The sequence below is a fragment of the Phodopus roborovskii genome, unplaced genomic scaffold, assembly GCF_943737965.1.
Source record: "Phodopus roborovskii unplaced genomic scaffold, PHOROB, whole genome shotgun sequence".
In the NCBI taxonomy this organism is placed as follows: Eukaryota; Metazoa; Chordata; class Mammalia; order Rodentia; family Cricetidae; genus Phodopus; species Phodopus roborovskii.
Window position 1 is genome coordinate 22,405,686 of NW_026126459.1, and position 18,063 is coordinate 22,423,748.

The 18,063-nt window shown below is 38.7% G+C and overlaps 1 protein-coding gene across 3 annotated transcripts in view; it reads left to right on the top strand.

The window, feature by feature from the left end:
* Spats2 (spermatogenesis associated serine rich 2) overlaps positions 1 to 18,063 on the top strand; it is a 63,841-nt gene that overhangs the window by 14,531 nt on the left and 31,247 nt on the right. For 2 of the 3 annotated variants that reach the window (XM_051189843.1, XM_051189844.1), the window contains exons 2-5: positions 3,727 to 3,997; positions 8,289 to 8,368; positions 13,221 to 13,329; positions 14,370 to 14,419. In XM_051189843.1, coding sequence (XP_051045800.1) covers positions 3,973 to 3,997; positions 8,289 to 8,368; positions 13,221 to 13,329; positions 14,370 to 14,419 — 264 coding nt within the window. In that variant the 5' untranslated portion in view covers positions 3,727 to 3,972. Of the gene's footprint in view, positions 1 to 3,726; positions 3,998 to 8,288; positions 8,369 to 13,220; positions 13,330 to 14,369; positions 14,420 to 18,063 lie in introns of those variants that run through there. The other variant, XM_051189845.1, reaches the window with a different exon arrangement.

The following is an 18,063-nucleotide window of genomic DNA, read 5'->3' on the forward strand; positions in this document are numbered from 1 at the left end:
ATGCCCTGTTTTGTTTTGTTTCCCACAAGGGTTTTGACAGGTCAAACTTAGTCCTCATGTTTGCATGGCAAACCTTCTGACCAAGCCATTTTTTTCTAGCACTAAAGAAACTAGTCATCATCAGGCGGTGGTGGCACAGGCCTTTAATTACTGCACTCGGGAGGCAGAGACACTCGGGAGGATCTCTGTGAGGCTGAGTCCAGCCTGGTATACAGAGCTAGTTCCAGGACAGGTTCCAAAGCTACACAGAGAAACCCTGTCTTGAAAAGCCATAAATGAATGAATGAATGAATGAATGAATGAAACTAGTCTTTGTTTTTGTATTGACACTCTATGGCCTCTTTTATAATGCAACAGCATGTGGTTATGACTACATGACTTAGAAGGCTAAAATAATTACCATCTTGTTATTTATAGAAAAGTTAGCTGGTATCTAGTCTAGTTCATCATAATGGTTTCATAGTATGTATGTATTAAGGTAAGGATTATAGTTAGCTGCCAGCAGTCTGTCATGCTTGATGCTTTCTTTACACATTAACACATGTATACTAATTTATATATAATCTCTTTCTGTGTGTGTGTGTGTGTGTGTGTGTGTGTGTGTATACAAGTGTGCATCCATGTGTGGCCATTAGTCTCTTGTGTCATGCCTTCTGAGACAAGGTCTCTAAATGGGAGTCGATTACATTGGGTTGGTTAGTCAGGGATCCCCATCTATCTACTTGTTTTTGCTTCCCCAGTGTTGGAACTGTCAGCATATACCACCATTCCTAGATTTTTCACATGGGTTCTAGATTTCTAGTTCAGGTTCCATGATTGGATAGCAAATACTTTACCAACTGAGCTGTCTCCCCAGCCTTTACATAATTGTTAATAACATGCCTAATATTAAAAAAATTTTAAATAGTAGTATCAAAATTCAAGCCTAGAAGTTTGAATTCAAAGTCTATTCATTCTGTTATTCACACTGTGTGTTTTTGTGTGTGTATACACACATACATATATGTTTTTTCTTTTTCCTTGTTTTTTTGAGATGGTTTCTCTGTGTAGCTTTAGAGTCTGTCCTTGCACTTGCTCTGAAGACCAGGCTGGCCTCAAGCTCACAGAGATCCGCCTGCCTCTGCCTCTCCAGTGCTATTATTAAAGGAGTGTGCCACCATTGCCTGGCTTTTTTACTTTATTTATTTATTTGTATACATTTTTCAAAAAGAGACTTGGGGCTTGGAGAGATGGCCCAGCAGTTGAGAGCACTTGCTGCTTTTGCAGAGAACCTATGTTCAGTTCCTAGGATCCACAGCAGGCAGCTCACACACTGCCTATATCTCCAGCTCCAAGGGATTCAATACCCTCTTCTGCTCCCAGTCGTAACTGCATACATACACACATACAAATAAATTAAAAAAATGAAAAAGAGATAAGTTCAAATGATGACTCACTCTCATCCACCCTCCCTTTTTCTATGCATTTGCTCTTCTTGAGGACCTGGCACCTTACAACCCTCTAAAACTCCAGTTCCAGGGGGTCTGGTGCTCTCTTCTGGTCTGTGCATGCGTTGCATGCATGCATGTGGTGCACTTACATGCCTGCAAAACACTCATACACATAACATAAAAGTAAATCCTAAGAAATAGCCTTAAATATCTGTATTATTCACTATTTAAAGAATCATCATAAAACAGGATTTGTATTTTATTCCTACTAAATTAATTATGATTATATTTTTCTTGGTATTTGCTAAAACAAACATTTGACTGTCTAGGAAAAAGTGAAGAAAGCTTAATTAAACTGCTGCTAAATAATTCAGGGTGTTTTAGTGACTTAGCAGATGAAAGCTACCCCCTTTCAAAATGTTTGGTTGGAAGTACATGGTGGAGACAGCAATTCCTTCCTTTTCTTTTTTAAAGATTTATTTATTATGTATACAGTGTTCTGCCTGCATGTGTCCCTGCATGTGAGAAGAGGGCACAGATCTCATTACAGATGGTTATGAGCCACCATGTGGGTGCTGGGAATTGAACTCAGGATCTCTGGAAGAGCAGCCAATGCTCTTAACAAACTCTGAGACATTTTTCCAGCCCCTGCAATTCTTTTTCTATGAGTCATTTACTGCTCTCATTCTTGTTGGTCCTTTCCAGTTTACCTTTAGTCATTCTGTTGGGGCTAGTTAGTTTATCAGAAGCTGTTTTGGTTTTTCTGTACAAGTCAGGCTTAAATGTAATTACAATCTGTACATTTAAGAATTTTAAAAAAATTGGGGGTGGGGACAGTTTGAGACAGCTGTGTGTAGCCCTGTCTATCCTGGAAATCACTCTGTAAACCAGACTGAACTTGAACTCACAGAGATCCACTTACCTCTGCTTCTCCAGTGTTGGTATTAAAATTTTATATGTATGGTGGTGGTTTTACCTGCCTCCCGAAACCACAAACATTAACATGATTTCAGGCAGTATCCCAGACCACAGATACTCCAGTGGGCTTTGGTTATACCATGGGCAGCAGTATATTTTGGGTGTTCTTAACAGACCTTGAACTATTTACTTATCAATGATTTGCTGATTGAAAATGGGGAAACAAAATATTAATGTGTGAAATATTTATTTTCAAGTCAATTTCCGTGGTGACAGTAATGATGGGATTCAATTGTATTTTTTAATAGTTACTCCTGATCAGTAACAGATTTGAAGAAATAAAAATATCTCAAAATAAAGAGAGTATACTGTAAAATGTATTTAATTAAAATAATTATACTAGCTAGGCAGTGGTGATGCATGCCTTTAATCCCAGGACTCAGGAGGCAGACGCAGGTGGATCTCTGTGAGCTCCAGGTCAGCCTGCTCTACAGAGCAATTTCTGGGAAAGCCAAGGTTACACAGAGAAACTCTGTTTCCAAACCCTTCCCACCCATCAAAAAAGATTATCTCTCCTCCTCCTCCAACCTCTCCCATGTTCTGTCTCCCTCCTATCTCGAATTCATGGTCCTTTTAGTTATTATTCTTCATGTATGTATGCAAAAATATGTAAATGCAATCTGCTGAGTACATTTAGTGTTGCTTTTGTGTGTTATGCTTTTAGGGGTGACCACTTGGGATTGGATCTTCCCTGGGGAAGACTAATTCTCTCAGCAGTTATTAACTGCCTGTATGCTCTCATCTAAGAATGGGTTCTGGAGAGATTTCCCTCATCCATGGCCTCACAGCTGGTGTTGTCATTGTTCAGGTCTTGTTTAGGCGCATATATATATATATATATTTGAGTATCATGTGTGTAGCTTCCCTGTTTCTCTACACACAGTCTTGCAGCAGATTTCCTGTGTCTTACACTCTTTCCGCTCATCTTCCACAATGTTCCCCAAGCCTTCAATATAGTAGTTGTGTTGTAGTTGTATCTGTTTGGGCTGGGTACCCCTGGTAAGTAGTTCTCTGCATTTGGGTCAATGCAAAAAGAAGCTTTCATGAGGGGTTAGGGCTATGCTTATGTCTCTATGCCACGTGGGCAGGCTAAAGTGTTAGAGATCTGATGAGTCCCAGAGAGGAAAAGGGGCCAAGAGAGAAAGCACACTTTTCAGCTATGATGATCAGATTGTAAGGTTAAGTCTTCTCCAGAAAATGGTGCTTTTCATTAACTAAAACTAGTTTAGAAGAAGTTGAAAACCCACAAATGTTACTTACACAGTTTTTACTGATATTCATTACTGTAATAGTAAATGTGTTGTATTTTTCCTTCTAGAATCTCTCTGGAAAAAAGATATGACTGTCTGCAATGATACATCCTGACAAGAAGTTGATGCCAGAAAAGGAAAAGAAATTAACAGCTAGTGAACAGAATTTTAAACAACCAGGATTTTGCATTTGTTGCTTCTAACTACAGACTTCTGTTGCCCACTTTTTAAATTAGCAGGGTTCCCAGAACTAGGACAAAGATAATTTCTTCTGTATTTTTTTTTTTTTTTTTTTTGACATTGAGAAAATTGCAATGTCTAGGAAACAAAGCCAGAAGGGTAAGGTCACATATATGCATGAATTGTTAGAATAATAATTGTTGCCATCTGGGAATGTGTGTACCTTAGTGATGGAGCACTTGCCTTGCATGCACAGGGCTCTGAGTTTTATCCTTAGCATTGTGAAAATAAAACCAAAGCATAGGGATGGGGAATAAAGCTCACTTGGTAAAACAAATCTCAAGTGCTTGCTGGTATGCACGAGGCCACCTGGATTTGGTCCCCAAGAACTGCAAAAAGTTAAAAACCAGAGCATAATTGTAAACAGTTATACTTAACATCTGTATGTTTTGAAATGTGTTCAGAATGATTTTGCAAGTATTGTATATTAGGCTTTATTTTTATGTATAAGTAAGTCTTGGAATTGATCTCATTAGAAATAGTTTTTCTACTCAGACAGATTTATCCAATTGTAATAAATGTGTTAGAGATGTAGATGTAACCTGATAGTGCATTTTTGTAGAGTGAGCATATGTTAAGGGAGTTGCAGTAGGAGCTGGCTTCCTGCACTATGCTTCATAGTCCTAGGGACAGGAAATGGAGTAAGAATGAGTGCTTCCAGGTTTTGTTTCCTTCTTTAGCTTTCTTTCCGGGTTTGCTACCCTGGCAAATGAAGATATAGACATGCAGTATCAAGAGAGGTTATAATGAGGAAAAGCAAAACAAAGGCTGAGTAGAACTCTTTCCTAGTGTGCTAGAATAGCCATGTGTTCATTTAAAGGGTGACCCCATAGATTGAGGTCTTTACAGATTAAATATGGTGGAAATATTTTTAATTTTGATTTGAAAATTCAAAAATCTCAAAAGAAAATAATACATGTCAGAGCTACTTGTAGTTTTGGAAGCTGTGATTTCATTGTAGTAGTATTAAGTAGTATTAGCAGAAGATTATCACTCACATACTAGAGTTAAGCTTGGAAATATTCTAGGCATTAGCTAGCAGATATGTGACAGTGGCCTGCATGCTTGATTTCCTTCTTTCTTTCCTTCCTTCCTTTCTTTCTTCCTTCCTGCCTTTTGAGACAGCGTCTCTATAGCCCAGGGTGTCCTAGAACTTAGAGATCTGCCTGCCTCTTCCTCCGCAGTGCTGGGACTAAAATAGTGCACTGTACCACCTGGTGACAGGAGCTTTCTTACTTGGCACTTGTATTTGTATAATAGAACTCTAGCTCCTACATTTTCTAATAGTTCATGTGAAAAAACAGCACCACTTACAATTTTATAGTTATTCTGCAAACTGGCATGAGAAAAAGGAGGTCTGAGGCTCATTGATAAGGAAAGAGCTAAGTTATAACTGCACTCCCCACTGTATTTATTCTATCAACTTCCTGACCCATCTTTTATGAACTGCCATGTAAGTTTCTCTCTGCTTTGTCCCCTTATCCATACACATGTCCTTATGTCCCTCCCTTGTTTCCTTTCTACATCTCCCTTTCATCTCTTCTCCTTGCCCTTTCCTTCCATCTGTCCTTTCCCCCTTTGTTCCTTCTTCTCTGTCTTCCCTTCCTTCCCTCCCTTCTTTCCTATTCTTCCTCTTTCCTCCCTCCCTTTCTGTCTCTTCCTTTCTCTATTTCCCTTCTATTCATCTTGTAATCTAGAGACAAGTAGCTTCCTGATTCTCACTGTCCAGTCAGCCTAGTCTAATTTGCAAGCCCAGTGAGAGACAATGTCTGAGAAATGGTCACTGATTGTCACATGCAGGTATGTTCAGTTCATGCAGTGACCTCTTCTACATGAGCTTATATATTTTCAGTTTTTAAAAATCTGTATTTGTTTGTTTGCATTCTTATTTATTTTGTGTATGAGCGTGTATGTGTGGGGATATGTGCATGACAGAGCTTCCATGTGGAGCCCAGAGTATAACTTGGCAGGATTTGATTTGCTTTCTCTACTGTTTGAGTCCTAGAGATCTAACTCAGGTCTTCACAATTGACAGCGAGGCCTTTACCTACATAGTCATCTTGTGGGCTCTTGAATTTACTCTATAGTTTTCAAAAGGGAGTTGAATAAAATAATAAAGATGACTAATGGTATCTGCACTTCTAGGTTATATGGGCTTCCAGACTTCCTTGTCCCTAACATTACCTGTTTACTTGTATCTTACCTTTTCTTGCCTTTCTTTTCTTTCTTTCTTGCCTTTATCATATTGTTCCTCATCTTGCTGTATATCTGTGTGAGGAATATCAGTGAGTAGCAAGAAGCTATGAAAACCAAGGTACTGTTAGAATAATGGAGCCTTCCTTGAGAGAGTATCCAGTGAGTCAGAGCAGCAGTGTTGTCTAACATAAAACCCTGACTCCCTGACTTTGCAGCAGGACTCAGGAGATGTACTGTAACTGACTTTTTCATTTTTTCGACAGTGAAAAATTAAGCAAGCCTCAGGCTGAGAGTATATCTCAGTGGTAGAGCTTTTGCCTAACATGCAGGAAGCCTTGAGTTTGATGCCTAGCATCACAAAGTACGGGGAGGGATTCTCAGATTATAATCCCATTTTCACCTCACTTTGTCAAAGGCAATAATTTGTCATTATCTGTATTCATGGGAAATGGTGTAAGCAGTCTAAGTAAAGGTACAAATTTAGTAGCTTCCTGAGCATCCCTGAACTTATTCCACATCTGAGCCTTGTAGGTCTCTGGACATTTCCCTAATGCCAGATTTTTCTTTAAACCTATAATGGCTCCCTCTATTATGTTATCTCTTTTCTTGCTCTCCTCTAGTCTTCCCCCTACTCAGTCTTCTGGCTCCTTCATGTCCTCCTCTCCCCTCCTCTTCCTCTTCTCCCCTTCTCATTTTTACAGATCTGACTATGCACACCAGCCTGTTTTCTTCTATACCTTCTAGTATAGAGTTGTCTGGTCTCCACTACTTAGGGCAGAAGGACCTGGGCCTCTGGATAAGTTTTTACTGCTCCTTAACCTTTCTAGTTTTTGGCGTGACAGAACTTCTCATGTATAGGAAAGTACTTTTCTACACATTGAGAAAAAGAGGAAATGTAGGCTATTAGGAAGCAGCACAGCAGAAACAAGTTAAAGGGCAAGAAGCTGCGAAGTGAAGCAAGAGTGGGGCTTTGAAAGGTCGGGAGGAAGGAGACTGAAGCTGCGGGACACTCAGCCTCATTCTGCGATGACCAGGCACGAAGGAGCACTTCCTGTGCACTTGGGGACACAGGAGGCCCTTAGGCATGCAAAGGGGCTTCAGCAGCCCATAACCTGTGGGCACTGAGCTCCTCATGTTCCCTCACTGCTCCACTCAGGCTGGAACAAGGTCGAACGCCCGCATAGGCCCGCATCCACCTGCTCACATCTTCTGGGTTCATCCATAGTCAACATCTAGACCTTATTTTTAATCATTCACATTGAATAACTCATTCCAGGTTTAGTTTTGTTTACCTTGCTTATTGAGTACAGTTTCACTTGCTGAATACAAACTTGGATATGGTGTTGGTAATGTAAACTGGGATACATTGCTTCATCACATATCAAATCTGGGTCATCAGTCAGTGAATGTATTCATGAAGCTCATAGTCTAAGAATATGCACATGGCAGTTTAGAAGACAGAAATAACTTTTGTTTGCTACTAAATACAGATGGTTCCATCTCCACCTACAATATCATAGGCAACTTCTTGCTTATAACATTTTTAGAGTGGCTTATAAATTAAGGTAGGATAATTAAGAAAGATATTAAGAACTATAGTATATGCTAAATATAATTGGCATATTGCTAGTTTCCTCAAAACCTACTTTAAAAAAATAATTAAGAGCACTTGCTGCTTTTGCAAAGGGCTAGGCTTGGTTGTAGTACCTACATTGTGGCTCCCAACTGTCCAAGACTCCATTTCTAGGGGATCTAGTGCCCATTCTGGCTTCTACAGGGACCAGGTGTATATGTGGTGCACATATACACATGCAGGCAAAGACTCATACACATAAAATAATTTCTTCCTTTTTTCTTTTCAATTTTGAGACAAGGTCTCACTATGTACCTCTGGCTGTCCTAGAACTTAGTATATAGACCAGGCTGGCCTTGAACTCACCAAGATCCACCTGCTTCTGCCTCCTAAGTGCTGGGATTAAAGGTGTGTGCCACCATGCCTGGCAACAATAAATAAATTTTTGTGACTAATTCAAAATATAGTTATATATAAGCTATCTATGTAATGGAATTTTCTAAGTAGTAACTGAATTATTAGTAATTATATGGGGAAAAATATCCTTGATCTTTTTGTCTTAGATGAATAAAATACATACATTGTATCAAGTTGAATATATTTTTCTCTATATTCTTTCAGATTCATCAGGATTCATTTTTGATTTGCAGTCCAATACTGTGCTGGCCCAGGGAGGAACTTTTGAGAACATGAAGGAAAAAGTAAGATTAATTGCTATGGATATTAAATTTGAATGAAAGTGGAATCTGCCTGGCATAGTGGCACATGCCTTTAATGCTAGCACTCAGGAGGAAGAGGCAGGTGGATTTCTGTAAAGCTAGAAATCTGGTCTACATAGTAAGTTCCAGGCCAACCAAGGTTACATAGTGATACCTGTCTCAAAAAAAAAAAAAAAAAAAAAAAAAAAAAAAAAAATGAAAGAAAGAAAGAAAGAAAGAAATAAAATAAAATCCTGGAACAAAACAGAATACCACCATATAATCAAGGATAACTACCAAGGTGGTTCTGAGGAACCAGTTTATGAAAATGAACAAAGATGATTTTTTTATTTTTGTTTTTATGTGGGGGTTGGGGGGGTTGAGGTAGGTGTTTCTTTATAGCCCTGGCTGTCCTGGAACTCAGTCTGTAAACCAGGCTGGCCTCAAATTTAGAGATCCACCTGCCTCTGCCTCCTGAGTGCTAGGATTAAAGGTGTACACCACCACTGCCCAACTCAAAGATGATTTTGTTTGGACATCTCCAATTGTATTTATTCTAAATTCTTTTAATTTAATATTTATATGACTGAGATTGCATCTCCTTTTTATTTTTTTGAGACATAATTTCTCTATGTAGACCAGGCTAGCATCAAACTCATAAGTACTACTGACAGTGTCTGCCTTCTGAGTGCTGGGATTAAAGGTTTGTGCCACAACACCTGGCTCAGAGACAAAATTTTTTAGTACTTTAAAAAAATTAACATATTAATTATACATGGTAATTGACTAGGGTATAAAGGTTAAGAAAAAAGAAACTCATATCTAAAATTTGATGACAGTGTTGTATTTGATTTGAGGATGTTTGTTACAAGCAGTTTCCTCCCAGCCTGATCCCACAGCTGCGTCAGCCCCAAATGACACACAGAGATGCTGTATTAGATATAAAGCTGTTGGCCTGTTACTAGTGTTTCTTATTGGCTAACTCTGTCTTAGATATTAACCCATTTCTATCAATCTAAGTATTTCCGCGAGGTCATATCTTTCTGGAGAGAGGGTCCAGACTTCTGCTCTCTTGATCCTACATTTTGGCTCTTCCCCTTCCTCTCCCTGAATCCTCCTTGTCTCCTCAACACTGCTTTATTCATTAACCAATACAAGAAACATATTTACAGAATGACATCTCTCATCAGATGTTAGTGTGAACTTGTAATTTAATAGAAAACTGTCTCTTAGTTGTACCCATTGAAAGGATGTATGTACAGTGACTTCCTAGTAGCAATAAGCTCATGTAACTCCTAGATATTTATTTCTACTGTTTTCTATCAAAAACACACTTAGTACTTCCTTAAGAAATAATTAATTATACTTTGTATAGTAAGAGAAATAAAATGGAAAGGGTAAAAAATACAGTTATCTACATAGAAAAGTCCTTGAAAATAAATGAATAGGACAAATGAGTTTATCAGTTAAGCCAAGCATGGTACTGCATGCCTGTAATCTCAGCATTTGGAAGGCTGAGGTGGGTAAAGCTGAGTTTGAGGACAGCCTGTGCTTCATAGCAAAAAGATCTTGATTCAGCAAAACAAACAAAACCATAGAATTTATTGTAATAATGATAATGTAATGTAATAAAATAATGTAATAAAATAGATATATGGTGTTAAAATAGTCGGGGCTAAAGAGATAGCTCAGTTTTTTAAAATTATTTTTTAGGTTTATTTATTTTATGTATGTGTGTGTTTTGCCTGCATGTATACATGTGTATCGTGTGTGCCTGATACCTGAGGAGGTCAGAAGAGACCGTTATATAAAAAGAAAGCTGGTGTAGTAGTACCAGTAATCCTAGCACTGAGGAGGAGATAGGTGAACCCCTGGAGTTTGCTGGCCAGCCACCCAACCCAGCCCAGGGCAGTGAGGAGCCTGCCTCAAAAGAAAAACAAAGGGCCAGGATGATGCACATCTTTTATCCCAGCACTTGGGAGGCAGAAGCAGGCAGAACTCAGATCTCAGTGACTTTGAGGACAGCCTGGTCTCCAAAATGAGTTCCAGGATAGTTAGAGCCATAACACAGGGAAACCCTGTCTTAAAAAAACAAAGAACAAAGAAAAACAGTGGACACCTGATCTTGTCCTCTGTCCTTTGCACATATGTCATACATACACTTGTTCTTGCATACACATGTTTACATGAGTATTCAGTTATTATAAGCAATTTTTAATTTTAAAAAATAAAATGCTTCTGGAGTAAGTGACAAAATTGCCATGTCTGCCAGGCACAGAGGCAGAGGCATGCAATATCTATGAGTTTGAGGAGTGAGTTCTAGCCAATGCTACATAGTGAGCCCCTTTCTCAATAAACAGACCAACATAAAACAATTGGGAATATCCATTTTATAGAGCAATTTGGCATTATCAGAGAAGCACTGATTACAGATCCCATACCATCAGAATTCTGTTGGGAGAAGACATGGCTTTTCATTGTTCTAAATATTGTTCTATACACTAAGGACTCAACAGCAGACAAACATAAAACTGTGGTCTAAGATTGCCATTCCAGTGAGTGAGGGCTTAGCAGGAATGAAACCTCTAGTACTGCAAAAACAGGGTGAGATATCCACTCTGCCAACACCTGTTGTACTGACCACACCCAAATGGACATGGTCTCAGGTGTGGACTTGGTCACAGATGTGGATGTGAAAGGGGAAGGCTAGGTCTGGGGTCCTGGACCCCAGCTTGCTCTCTTGCTTCCTGGTCAGGTTGTGGAGAGCATCTGGGTGGCAGGGTGGCATCTGTGGGATGGGAACCTGGGTGGTCATCTGTTGCATGTGTAAGTGAATTCTCTCCGAATAAATCTCACTTAACCTATACTGAGTCCAGTGGATCTTAATTCCCACACATTATCTAACTGTCCATTAACAGAATGAATAAATTAGGTGTATTATACCATGGGAATGCTATGTACTATATATATGTACATATATATATGTATGTATGTATATGTATATATATATAGACACATACATATGCTAGTATATATATATATATATACATATATATGCTAAACTATATAAATAACAAATGTGCCTATCAATGTGGAAAAAATGCTGTGTGACAAAAATTGAAAAAATCATGCATGATGAAATAATATTTATATAATATAAAATAGTATATATTGCCTATGGAGATATACATACATCATGAAATGCAAATATATTGAAATTAAATTCTGGAGTAGGAATTTCTGAAGAAATAGGATTTAGTACATGTCCATTGGGTTTTATTTGCATTTGTTTTATTAAGCAGGGTTTTTATCAGTTGTTCATTATGGGTTTTATTTGTTTGTTTTTGTTTTTTTGAAACAGGGTTTCTCTGTATTGCTTTGGAGCTTGTCCTGGAACTTGCTCTGTAGTCAGGTTGGCCTTGAACTCACAGAGATCTGCCTGCCTCTGCCTCCCAATTGTTGGGACTAAAGGTGTGCACCACTACCTTTGGGCTTGTTCATTATGTTTTGTGCACCCAAATAGCTTATAATAATTCAGATGATCTCTGTAAGTTACTTCTGTAGAGCTTTTATGCAGCTACGTGGCACAAAGTAAGAGTGTTCTGAATAGTGCTATATAAAAATCTAAGTTGTTGGGCTGGAGAAATTTTGGCTCAGTGGTGAGAGTACTTGCTGTACAAGCATGAGTACTTGAATTTAGAGCCACAGACTCCAAATGTAGACCTGAATATACCTGTGACCCCAGAACCATGGGAGACAGAGACAGGAGGTCATTGGAACCTGCTGGCTGCCAGCCTCACTCCACGTTCAATGAGAGACCCTGTCTCAAGGGAGTGAAGTGGGGAGTTATAGAGTAGCACAGCCAGTTTCCTCTGGCTTCTCCAATGTACATAGGCACTTGTACCCACACACATATGTTCATATATACCACATGCACACATTCATAACATGTAGACATTAAAATTAAAAAAAAAAAAAAAAGAATCCTAAACTGTTAGAGTTAGTGGTTCATTAAAATTTCTACTTTCCCTATACTATGCTTACAGTGAAGAACTACTGATGGTAAATTAATAGCTGGAACCTAATTGAAACTACAGTTATGTGACACCACATCTTAATTGCCTACTCCTTCTTGACCTATAATCTTTTACATACCAACTGACTTTTTTCTTTTTAAGATTTTATTTATATACAGTATTCTGTCTGCATGTGTGCCTGCAGGCCAGAAGAGGGCACCACACTTCATTACAGATGGTTATGAGCCACCATGTGGTTGCCAGGAATTGAACTCAGGAGCAATCAATACTCCTAACCTTTTAGCCAGCCCCATCTAACCTTTTTTTTTTTTTTTTTTTTTGAGACGTGGCTCACTCTGTAATCCAGGCTGGCTTTGAACACAGAGATTCTCCTGCTGAGATTAAGGGCATGACCACCATACCCAGTGCCTTCTAACTTTAAAAATAAAAATTCTTATTATTAGTGTGTGTGTTGTTGGGGGGGGACGTGTGTATGTGTGTACATGCAGATGTGTAAGTACCTGGCAGCCTGTGTGGAGGTCAGAAAACAACTTTTGGGAGTCCTCAGGTCACTGTAAATGCCTTTATTCACTGATCACCTCCGTGGTGCCCTTTTATTTCTATAAATGTCCTTTTTAAATTTTGAAGTTAAGTTTTGATTTGGTATTATCATTTTTCTATTTATTATTCCCAGTGTGATGGTTGTGTATGTCTTTACTGACATTAAAGAGTGATAATTGCTGAAAGTAAAATGACACTGTGATTTTCCCTGACACATTTCAGCTGACCAGTGAGTGACCTACTCATGTTAGAATTACATGACCTGTCATATTTTGCAGATAAACGCAGTACGTGCAATAGTTCCTAATAAGAGCAACAATGAAATCATCCTGGTTTTGCAGCACTTTGATAATTGTGTGGACAAAACAGTTCAAGCATTCATGGAAGGTAATCCTCTCGAGTTAAACTTTTGGAACCTGAGCTGTAATACACAGTCTTGACAGTATATCGCACTGTGATATTTTGTTAATGTGAGATACTGTTTTCATTACCAAGCTGTAGAAAAACTGGAAGAGACAAACTAAGAAAACCCCTTTACTATTAAGAGTGTTCTCTACGAGCATTTAAGAAGTCAGACCAAGTGTGGTAGAACATTGCTGAAATTCCAGTGTGGTAAAGGCAAGAGGACTATGACTTGAGGCCAGTCTTGGTTATATAGTGAGTTATAGGCCAGTCTCTTATTATAATGTGAGACTCCATCTGAAAAAGTTATGTTCCACTCCCCAAACAAACTATGCAGCTGATCCCATACACATGGGATTTGAATGGAATCGGATAAAGTGATTTAAGTGACTATTATAAAGGAGTAACTCAGTGGCCCAGGAACAGATTGCCAGTTCAAGGTCTCCACATTTATTTCCAAATTCCACTATTTCCAATTTCCAAATTAGTTTGGTTCTGGTAGGTGACTCAAATGTATGAGTTGAATTTCCTTATGTTTCCTATATGTTAGATAGAAAATGATAGCCTTGTTTAACACCTTAGATTTGTAGGATTAATAAGTGTTTTTAAAACTCTTTCCATATAACTTTACTTGAAACTGTTTTGCCTTTGTCAGGCCAGGGCTCTCTGCTGCATTTTTCTGGATTTGCAAGTACAAGAGTAACAGATCAATATCTACAAGGTTTTCCCACTGTCATCGTGTTTTCTTTATATTAGGGTTTGAGTCTGGTGTAGGGTGCAGCTCTTCCCAAACACCACAGTCAAGATGGTGTGCAACATAGCGGGAAAAGACGGTGAAGACTAGTCACTGCTGTATTCAGACCCAGATGTGTAGATAAAGAGTCTCAAATGACCTCTGTAGGCTCTTACAGCAGAAGTGTGACATGACTGCCTCACTGCAGTATCCAACAATTATGAAATACACTGATAGCTCTTTCAGTTTGTGTGTGGTACAAGAGGAAATCTCTATTTGGTCTCTTTTTCAGGCAGTGCCAGTGAAGTACTCAAAGAATGGATAGTAACAGGCAAGAAAAAGGTAAAAATGAATTATATTGTTGTTTGTTTTTTAAATCAGGCTTTAGAGGCTGGCAAGATGGCTCAGCAGGTAAGAGTAGCACAGTGTTCTTGCAGAGAGGACCTGGGTGCAGTTCCTGGTTCCTCATAGCAGCTTCCCATTGGTAACTCCACCTTCACAGACATTAGGTGCACACACACACACACACACACATATATATATGGACAAAACACTCCACATAATGTATAATAAAAGGCTTTAAAATATGTTTGATAATATTTAAGAGCTTCTTTGGAGGGTTCCAGCACAGAAGCATTGAGGGTAGAGGGAGACATCTGCCTAGCCATCCAGATCAGCCAAATCTACCCTGGTGATGACTGAAGTGAGAAATCACAGCGAGCTCACCCATACATCCCATATTTGAAAGAAAAAGTTTGCATGTTTACTACCTGTTTACCATCTCAAAAATGCCACTTATGGCATTGAGACCCTGCTGTATCTCACAGAGAATTATGGTTTGCCCCCTGTGATTGGAGGCAGAAAAGGTTAAGTTTGTGGGCACAGTTGCTGGGGGTGCTTGATACAAGAGTAGAAGGAAGAGAGCATGTCAGAGAGCACAGGGCCTCCTGGAAGGGTGGCCGGTTTTCAGCAGGATTTGTTTCATAAACTAGCTAAAACAGTGCAGACTTTCAGGTTAGACAACTATGTTCTAGTCCCTAGTAATGGTGAATTTTGACTTAAAGTCACATGGCAGCTTCTGCTTTTTTAAAAACTTTATCCTGCTGTCTATAATTTATTGTTTGCATGTTTGCATATGCATGAGCTCACAGAGGTCAGAGGGCAGCTTTGTGGGGTTTGTTCTTTCCTTTGACCTTTATGTGCTTCCTGTGGGTGGAATTCAAGTTACCTGCTGCCCATCTTACTAGCCCGGATTTTGTTCCTTCAGACTAAGTGCCTTCCGGAGACATCTGATGTTATGTGTTAAAAGAGTAGAAGGCATTTATTTGGACTTCAGAGCCAGTCAGAACTGGGTTTCTGTCCTGTTTTGCTTCATATGGTCTTGTGAGCTGTGGGTATTATTTAGTTTTAGTTTTCTGTCTATAAAGTAGGAAAATACAGATATGGTGGCACATACTTGTGATCCTAGCACTTAGAAGGGTGAGACAGGAGGGTCAGGAGTTCAAGGCCATTGTGGTCTACATAGCACAACCCCGTCTATGAAAAAAAAGACAACAACAACAACAACAAAAATACTATATTATATACATATTCTTATTATAATGCCTAACATACTAGGTTTTGTTTTTCTTTTTCTTTCTTTTCTTTTCTTTTTTTTTTTTCTTTTTTTTTTTTTTTTTTTTGAGGCAGGTTTTCTCTGTTTTTTGCTTTGGAGCCTATCCTGGAACTAGCTCTGTAGACCAGGCTGGCCTCAGACTCAGAGAGATCTCTCTGCCTCTGCCTGTCGAGTGCTGGAACTAAAGGCATGCACCACCAACACCCAGTGACATATTAGTTCTTAAGCTTTTACTTACATCCATTTAAAACCTAATTGCTTCCCTTATAGGAGGACACTAGCTGGGTTCAGTATTCTTCCCACAGCTCCGTACCCAGTGTAGCTTCTATAAGGAGTGCTGATGTGTGGATTTTCATTAAGTACCAACTGTTAGGAGTACTCTTCCTTTAAGTTAGTGCTGTGTTCTGAAATGCTTTCTCTTAAATTTCATTATCATGTTGTGTGTGGTAGTGTAGGTGTGTAAGTGCCATGGTGCAGAGTACAACTTTGGGCAGTTGGGTCTCTCCTTCCACCTTGGATTCCAGGGATTGAATTCAGGTGTGTGACAAGAGCTTTTACCCACTGACAAGTCTTGCCAGCCCCGAAATGACTTCTTGACCAGGCCAGGTTTGGCTTTATTAACCTTTGAGGATTTCCCAGAGGCCCAAACACTGTTAGGTTCTCATGAGGGTTTCTATGCCTGTTGCTCTTCATGTCTGTTTAACTGATTTTACCCAGCTTACATGGCTTTGAGTGTTCAAGAAAACACCAGTGTCAGAAGTTATCCACCTCAGAATATAAATGGTTAACAACACATGGGCATAGTTGTAAAGGTGTGGGTGACATGATCTGTACAAAGAAAATAGATGTAGTCTGATACTCTCCAGTGCTCCAGTCAGTTACAGCTAACTCTTAGATTAGCCTAATAAGACATGATTGTGAGCTGCTAATTAAATGTGTGAAATAACAGGGAGGAAGTGAAATAGAGGAGAAAACTGAATGCCAAATTCAGGAGTTAACCTGCTGGACAGGGCCACCAAAAGGCCTGCCATGAGAACTGACTGGTTTACTTACCCATCTAGCCTTAGGAGCTAAATGTTGCCAGCATAGTTATCTGTTGTTAAAACAAAGACAAAGGCTTATTTATTAAACCAATCACAGCGACATATATTCACACAGTGTAAAGGAGTATTCCACATCCCCCCCTTTTTGTCTAATTAAAAAGGAAGGTTTTAACTTTAACATAAGAAAATTATATATAACAACAGTTATAGTATCCAGTCCATTTGTGTTTGGCAAATTTAGAGAAAATATTCTAATATGTATCTTTGTGAGTCTAAAGTTTTATACCTAATTTGGTTTTTTAGTTGCATGGCCCAGATTTCCAAGGTATGAATGTTAATACCCTCTAACAGCTTTATTCTCACCTCTTTCCCCCAGATATCTGGCACCCACTTCTTGCCCAAGCAGACAGTATTATCAGTTTATTTATTTTCTTTGTTTTGTTTTGTTTTTGACACTGGGGATCAAACCTAGGGCCTTGTGCATGCTAGTCAAGTGCTCTGCCACTGAGCTACAACCTCAAGCTATTATTTCTTATGTAGCTTCCAAGATAATTTATTCACATAAAAATTACAAATATATATTTTCTTCGTACATTCTATATAATAGAGCATGTAATGTATACATTTCCTACTGACCTACATTTTATGGCTTTTTAGTCTTTATTAATATTAACATAACAGTGTTGTGATGAATAATCTTGTATACCTTTGTCAGTCCTGGCCAGGATAAATTGCTAACATTAGAATTGCTGGGTGAAAGGTGTGTGTGTAACTCCAAAGCATTACTAGATTTTCACTTACACTATTGTTTATGAAAATGCCTGTCTGTTTCCACAGCAGTCAAAGCTGTCTGTAGAGTGGAACCAGTGACTTTATGTCATTAAACTTTTTGACCTTTGCTAATCTAGTAGTTGAAAAACAGTACTTCAGGGCAGGTTTTATTATTTATCAATTATTGGACTGAGGTTAGACCTAATTGAATTATTTATAGATTATATTTTTCTCTATTGAGTTATTGTTGTTACTTAGAGCTCTGTTTATAGTTCACTCTAAAAATATGTTATACTTTTTTTACATTTTATAACTTTTCATTTTGCTTAAGATAGGTTTTTCTGGGGCTGGAGAGATGGCTAAATAGTTAAGTGAGTGGTTAAGAGCATGACTGCTCTTCCAGAGGACCTAGGTTCAGTTCCCAGCACCCACATGGCAGCTCACAGCTGTCTGTAACTCCAAGATCTCACATCCTCACACAGACATACATGCAGCAAAACACCAGTATACATAAAATAAAAAAAAAAAAAAGGTTTTGCTATGAAAGATATTTTGAG